The sequence below is a fragment of the Salvia splendens genome, chromosome 22 (assembly GCF_004379255.2).
Source record: "Salvia splendens isolate huo1 chromosome 22, SspV2, whole genome shotgun sequence".
NCBI classification, from domain to species: domain Eukaryota; kingdom Viridiplantae; phylum Streptophyta; class Magnoliopsida; order Lamiales; family Lamiaceae; genus Salvia; species Salvia splendens.
In genome coordinates this window covers 1,693,332-1,701,506 of record NC_056053.1, presented here as the reverse complement: position 1 = coordinate 1,701,506, position 8,175 = coordinate 1,693,332, and the positions used below count along the sequence as shown (strand labels likewise).

The following is an 8,175-nucleotide window of genomic DNA, read 5'->3' as shown; positions in this document are numbered from 1 at the left end:
GTAGCAAAGGATTAAATAGCATGAATATTAAATTATGAACAATTAATTCTAAAACATCATTGTTCATACTAGAAGACCAGGTAGATTAAGGTCAAGGGTAGCTTGAATAAGTTCCTTTTCCTAAATTCAATAAAGGTGCATATAGTTGGGGTGTGATATGGGACGTAGTGATATGAGCTACAAATATAGAGATGTCTACAAATCAATATATAAAATAGTCAATGGGTTCACCGGTGGATTCTCTTAAAACAAGGATTTATTTAGTAGTATTATGTAAAAGTCCATGTCTAGATTTCAAATTGAAGTACTCCATCCGTTCCATGTTACTCTCACTTTTCATTTTAGGCCGTAAATTTAGGATTGATTTTTTAGTGTAATTAAATAAGAATTTTAAGTGTAATGAGACAACACTTAGTAAAGGAGCTCTTAACTTAAACTAACGTATTAATTAAATGCATTAATTCTAACTTAAACTATAAATAGTGTAAGGAGTTTGTGACGAACCGAAAAGCAACAGTGCAAGTAACATGGGACGGGGGAAGTATTTGTTGGGGTACAAACCCATCCCACATCGGATGAGTGAGGGAAGTTGGAAGGTGTATATAATTCCTGTCCAACCCTAATTAGTTTAAGGCCTTTTGGGAGTGACCCAAAAACAAATCCGTGCGGGCTTGACCCAAAGCGGTCAATATCAAACTAATGTTGCAATCGACGATCCTAACAGTATTCAATTCCAAATTCACTATTTGGTACTCTCTTCGTCCCATTATATGTGAGACATTTCTTTTTGACACAAATTTTTAGGAGTGCAAAAAGTAGGGAGAATAAAGTAAGAGATATAGAGTGTTTCTTTTTGCCTTAAAAGGAAATATCTCACTTATAGTGAGACGGCCCAAAAAGGAATACGCCTCACTTATAATGAGACGAGGGAGTACCATATATTTTTAGAATTATATGGAATTGAAATTAAATTATAAGGGAGATGATCAAAATAAGTATGTGTTTAAATCCAGAAATGCAGACCAAATCTTGGCCCTAGGATTAGATGATCTAATGGTCAATAATTAACCAAAAACACGGAATGTCATAATTAAGCAATTTTAGGTCATATTATAATATTTGGGTTTAATGTCATGATAAGATCGTTTTAGGTCATGCTTTGTTAGCATGACCTAAAAATTACCTAATTATGACCTAAAAGTGACCTAATTATGATATTGTTCTGCGTTTCTGTATTTAAATCTAGTTTTGCATAGATCAAAACCCTAAATTATAATTTATAAAAAAACATAATTCTATAATTCGAATTATATAGCTACAATAGTATAGTTGGAATTCCAAATAGCTATAAAAGAAAAACACTACACACACATTGTACACGCACACAATATTTTGCACTTGTACACACAACTTAAAATATATAAAAAAATAACACGGAGTTACATAATGTATAGCATAATTTTTATAAAATTAGTTAATTTTTCACCTACCAAATAATAGCTTTAAAATTACAAGTAAAATTACAATTACGACACAATTTCAAATTTGTTTTACCAAATGCACCCTAAATTAATTTCATCAAACCCAACTCAAATTTTATTCTAGGAACGAGGCTACGGAAACATATGAAAAATAACATGTTGGGTGATATAGATAAGGTGAAAAGAACTTAGGATACTGATTGTGGAATCTTGCTTGGGTTTAGACAAAGGTTGCATATATGTAAAGAAACATGCATGCTTCATCTACTTTCACATACCTTCATTAAAGGGAGAGGGGCTTACCCCCAAAAATTCTAGTTAGACCACACCAAATTTATATATATAGAAAATGGAAGGGAGCCATGTCATGTCACGTGTTTCTACAAAGTTTTAGAGCAGCCTTCTTTGAGCTAATTTAAACAAGAATTGTTGGGTTTACAGTCCCACATGTATTACATAAATAATAGTAGTAGTATAAATAATGGTATCTATTGGTGTATTTGTATGTTAGAAATGGGCATATTTGAGGTGGTCCTCCTCCATCCTCACCCACTCTTTTATATTGTCGCTACTATTGTAATGGTTGAGATTCGAGCTTTCAAAGAATCCATCCTTCACACACTCCCACCTTAGACCATGAAGTGGGGGGATGCATACTTAAACTAGAATCATCGGTTCAATAGAAAATCAGTCTAAAGATGTAAATTTTAGATTGTAACCGTCTCTTACGGGTTGAACCGAAACCAACATGTTGGTTTTAGATCCAATTTCGGTTCCAGAATTTCGGAATCATAATCATTGATTTTGGCCCAAAGTACTCGAAAAAATGGAAAAACGAGGAAATTTGGGAAAAATCAGAGAAAACAATTGGAGCCCGATGAAAAAACGACCAAGATCGGTAAAAAATCGATTGGAAATCGAACTGACAATCCATTTTCCTTCATTGTCACTCAAATTCATGAGTTTATATTAGAATATAGTCACTTGGAAGATTCTTCAAGATGATCATATCATCAAATATGTTAGAGAGTTTTAAAATATCTCCCATTAATTATGATTTATAGTGATTTAAACCTTAATTGATAGTTTGAAGATGAAGCATAACTTAGTTAGTAAGACGTTTCTCATCCATCCAGTGATCGGGGTTCGAGTCAGCATGTGGACGGATGAAGGAACCATTTGTCTCCCACTAATTAGCATTTTTGGACACTACATAATTACACTAATAAAAAATCATATTGAATTTCATACTCTAAAATATTCAATTAAGCTATATAATCAATTTTCATTTTAAAATGTTTTTAGTTTCAATCAGGTATAATTAAAATCATCGCAATGTAAATAATTAGAAAACCAGGTAATTGGGACCGAATATTCGTTGTATTGAAAATTGTAAAATTATACAACGAACATTTAAAATAAAATACAAATAAAAACTCCGCCACCGTCTACTCGGTGTCGGAGTCGGCTTCCTCGTCTTCTTCTTCTTCTTCTTCTTCTTCTTCTTCTTCTTCTTCTTCTTCTTCTTCTTCTTCTTCTCCTCCTCCTCCTCCTCCTCCTCCTCTCTCGCTGCTGCCAGCCGCGGTTCCCCCAGGAGCATCATCAGCCAACCCTAGACGACGCTCAATCCGAGTGATGAGCTTCTGGTATATATTCTTGATGTACGGGTCATCGGTGGCTAGGTATTTGCTGCAGACGTCCTGCAGTTGTTGCATCAACTGCACATCGAGGTTCTCCCTCAAGACCTCGTGGGGACTAGGAACCATGGGCTGTGGGATTGGGGCGGGCTGCGGGATGCGCGATCTAGACGATGCCGACAATAGGCGGGAGGCACTTCGAGCCCCTCTGGCGCTGTGGATAGAGGCGTGTTGTCCCGGAGGCTATCCTCGCCGAGTGTGTGTAGGGGCGAGCTCTTCGACTTGCTCGTCGTTCTGCTCGAACGAGTGCGAGCCGCTTCCGCTGCTGTAGTCCCCGGCAAGGTTGTGTCTTGTACGCTTCGGCCAGGGAGCTCCAGTGACCTCTTGCGCGCAGATTGCCTTGAATTTCGGACAATCCGCGAGGACTAGATACTCCTCCCACATTGTGAACTTCGGCCAGCCCTCCGTGTTGTATTGACCCATCGACAGGGCCTTCACGTCTGCTTCGCTTTGGCCACTCTCAGCGTGGAGAAGGTTGTTCTGGTATATGCACGCGAACTGCTTGGCAGCCGGCAGAATCCTAGACCACTTTTTGCTGATCTGTTCTGGGTCGCGCTCTCGGGCGACGGCGGGTTTGAATCGTCGTATGCCATCAGGACGCGCCGGGGCAATGGATTCCGTTTGGAGCCCGAGCCACCGCCACTGCCGACGCCGCTGCCCGAGCCACCGCCACCGCCATTGTGGTCGCCGCCCCTACCGCCACCGCCCCCGGCACTGCTTCGGGTCGGAACGGGCGTTTCCATGCGGGCTGCAGGCGTATCCGGGACGCCGGAACTGAGCAGCCCCATCATGGTATCCAGTGCGTCTTGATCTGCTTCGGTGTAAGGAGATTGGCTGGATAGGAAAGGGGACTCCGGACGCGGCTGATTAAGCGCGTCGAGATTGTGTCTGTAATCTCCAAACGCCGAGCGACTCAGATTCCACTGAAAAGGTGGGGGCGTTGGAGAAGACCTCCACGACTGAGATGGAGGAAGGTTTGGACTCGATGCCCACGGCGGGGGAGATTGTCTCCAAAACCACGGCTGGGACGGAGACCCGCCATATCCTGACGGCTGAGAAGGATAGCCGTCATATCCCGACGACTAAGAAGGATAGCCACCGTATCCCGACGGCTGTGAAGGATTGCCGCCATAGCCCGATTCCTGCGAGCCGGGTGATTCGTCGTCTCCACCGTGCATTTACAGAGAGTGAAAGTGTAGATAGTGAATGAAGGGAGAGTGTGTGAAAATGGTGAAAAAATGGGTGGTGGAGGAGTGGTATTTATAGAGGTAATTTTTTTAAAAAATACAAATTTCGAGGACCGCCGGCGCGTCTATCGCCGACGCACTATGGCCGACGCGCCTATAGGCGCGGCGAAAGGCCGACCGGCGCGTCCTCGCCCCGGTTTCGCCGAATGACCGTCCGCCCCAGGGCGGACGTCGCCTACACTATAATCCGCCCCGGGATCACCCCTGCCGGGGCTATAGGCGCGGCGGTCCCTTAGTGGATACCCTTAAGATCACACAATGAAAGAAAAGCTACTAGTCTCACATGGGCACCACACAATGGTGTTTGACCACAAAATGTGTCTTTTTTCCTTTGAGATCCTACTCATCAAACATGCCCTAGAAATAAAAATTTAAATTCATCTTCATTTCCGGGGCTCATGAGTAGCATAGGTTTGGCGTTAAAAGGTTTCTAGACACGAGAGAAAATAACACCACGTAAAGGTGTGACGACCTTGTATTGTATCACATTTTACTAATAAGTACTCGAAAGGCAGAAATGAATAATCTGAGTCTCCACATACATTATAAACTTCAAACCCCTTTTCCAGTGCTATATATGCAAATTACAGATGGATTATGACATTCAAGCCCACCTCCTTGAGGAGTAGATAAAGCCATTCGCTTAAGCCTCATCGATCTGGTCCTGCAAACCCCACCAGAACAAAGGTAGAACCGAGTTAATTTATTTGCATTAATTGCCAGATATTGAATACACAAATGATAAATTCCACTTGTTTAGAGATTGTGAATGCATAGTGTTCATAAGACCAGGTATGAATCTATCAGCAAGAAAGCAAGCCAGTGACAAAAAATGAGGCTCCATTTATATTCTGAATAAACAAGCAAAATAATCAAAATTTATACCGCCTAGTGGAGAAGCTAGCAAATTGCAACTGCCTTTAAGAGTAGTAATACAACTATAGAAACAAACATAACAAAGAAACTGAAGTATTGGATGAGCATGAAAGATGTATATGAAAAAGGCCTTTTTTGCCTTACACTTCTTATATGTAAAGTTAATAGGTAGGCGTATGCATTATCAAAATGTTTAAGAAAATGTATTTGTTTACAAGGAAAAACATTGCTAATTTCCTAGGTGAATAACATATCATTGACGGCCAAATCTTTTCATACAACTTTTATTGCCATAATACCAGTACAGAAGCATATTTAGATGTCATAAAAAGCTGATCGAAGAGCAAAAAGGCATGCTTCATGGTCGACCCTTATAAGCAACCAAAAAGATATAATTTAGTTAGACTAAAACCTCAAGCTATCCTTTTATACAAAAGTGCCAATCATGATGCCATATTTCAATACATTGGACGGGCAAGAAAACACAGAACCAGAATTGCCACAGCAGACACGGATAAATTAATTATACTACTAGTAGTATTTAATAAAGTGCCAAAGAGAAGCACACAACGAGAGGTCATCACGTACGAAATTCACATAGATTTAGAAAGACAATGAATCATTCCAGATAAAAAAAGGAGTCTGATATAAATAAGTTGGAATATGATGAAAGCACGAAAGTTCACCTAAGTGATTTAAAGAGCCGAACTATAGTAAAATCCTCTCTGCGTCCATATTTTCAACTTCTGACTACTTTAAAAATGGCACTCTCACATTTAATCACAGTTGTTTCCTACCTGCATATCTGACGTCCAAAGAGTGAGATTATCTCGCAGAAGTTGCATGATAAGAGTGCTATCCTTGTAAGACTCTTCACCCAAAGTGTCCAGCTCAGCAATAGCTTCCTCAAAAGCCTACATAGCATCAATAAGTAACATAATTTCCGAGCAAAGACTATTTTCGAACAAGACCAAGAACTAGATAACAGGCAAAGCCCAATAGTTTACAATCGACACCTATTCCATGACATATCAATGCTTAAATTGAGGATTAGAGAGGCAGTATCAGTTGCCAGTTTCAGTTAATAGAAATAATTAATGAAAAGAGTAATGATTCGTATCTTCCAAATCAAATATAGAATGAAATTAACCGAAACATCAGTCTCGCGTATTTTCTACTACCAATCCAAGTGATGTAATTTGTAAATTCACAGTGACAGCTATATTTGATCTCTCTTCAAACCGGTAGCTCGGGAAATTTAATCAGTTTTACTGCCGACAGTGAAATACATGGATCACGGATCATGAAAAAAAAATGCACAAGGGAAGAAAATAACAATCTCTCCTTGCAAAATAAGCAAGATTGCATCAAATTTTCAGTCAAATCATCGCGAACAGAGATCCGATACTCGACTTTGTCTCAACTTAAGAAGCATATAGGCATTAGGCAACTCTATTTCTTAGTCAACTTAGAAATGGTCAACAATCTTTCTCTGATGAATTCAGAATTCAGGTAAAGAAAGCATTGAACAATTCAACAAACCTGTTTAGCCATGCTGCAAGCTTTCTCTGATGAATTCAGAATTTCATAGTAAAAAACGGAGAAATTCAGCGCCAATCCCAGCCGTATAGGATGCGTGGGAGCGAGATCAGCTAGCGCAATTTCCTATTCACATCGATCATCACCAACATTTAGAAATAACACTTCAAAATTGACCTAAGCCCCCAAATTCCCCTTTGAGAAATTGATCAAATCTAAAATCAATCAAACCTGAGCTGCTTTGTAAGCGACCATAGTATTCTCAGCAGCCTCTTTCCGCTCATCATCGACCTTAAACTCGGCGAGATAGCGATGGTAATCGCCCTTCATCTTCAAGTAGAAGATCCTGGACTCGCTGGAGGCGGCGGAGGGGATGAGATTGTCGGAGAGGAGCTTGAGGATGCCGGCGCAGACTTGAGAGAGCTCGGATTCGACTTTAGATCTGTAGTCCTTGACGAGGGAGACGTGGTCGTCGTTCTTGCGGCTCTCCTCCTTCTGCTCGATGGAGCTGACGATGCGCCAGGCGGCGCGGACGGAGCCGATGACGTTCTTGTAGGCGACGGAGAGGAGGTTGCGCTCCTCGACGGAGAGTTCGGTGCCGGCGGCGCTGACGACGAGGCTGTCCATGAATTGGACCATCTCCTCGTAGCGCTCGGCTTGCTCGGCTAGCTTCGCCATGTAGAGGTACTGCTCTCTGGTCAAAGCCATCGGAAAATCAGAGAGAGAGAGAGAGAGTGGGGCTTTTGACTCTTGAGATTTGTGTGATTTTGAAGAGAGAAGATTCTCTTTTTTAATGGAAAAAATCTAAATTTCAATCACTTTCATTAAACTTTCTGGAAATAGTGTATATATACTGTATACAGAAATGAATTTGTAGTATCGTTTTAGTCTTTTTTAAGTAATTTATTTCTTCATTTATTTACTCAGTTATTTCTTCTTTTTTAAAATAGTAGTATCATTTGTATAATTACGTGCCTAAAAAATATCTCATTTATAATTTGACAAAACAAGTGCACTATTTAATTCTATATACTATGAAAACTACTCATTATATTAGCTACTGAATTTTTTTGAAAAAATAATTCTCATTACTATGATATATTGCCGAAAAATCACAAATTTAGCCAAATTGTAGTTACTTTCATAAATTTAAAAACAAGTGGCTATTAATCTATTATCATGAAATCTCTTGTTAGGATATCCATCAGTTTCATGATTGGCAAAAAGTTCTAATTTCTTAGGAAAATCATTTTAGTATATTCACGTATAAAACTATTTTTTTAGAAGGATAGAGTATTATAAATAATTTTTCATTTTCTTACTCATTTTCTAATA

General features: G+C 39.8%; 1 protein-coding gene across 1 annotated transcript; it reads right to left on the bottom strand.

The window, feature by feature from the left end:
* Window positions 1-4,867: 4,867 nt before the first annotated feature.
* LOC121785901 (14-3-3 protein 1) lies at window positions 4,868-7,633 on the bottom strand. Its single transcript, XM_042184374.1, has 4 exons — window positions 7,072-7,633; window positions 6,844-6,966; window positions 6,099-6,215; window positions 4,868-5,089 (listed from the first exon to the last, which is right to left on the bottom strand). Exons 1-4 carry the CDS (start codon window positions 7,546-7,548, stop codon window positions 5,069-5,071), a joined length of 738 nt encoding a protein of 245 aa, XP_042040308.1. The 5' UTR covers window positions 7,549-7,633; the 3' UTR covers window positions 4,868-5,068.
* Window positions 7,634-8,175: the final 542 nt, after the last annotated feature.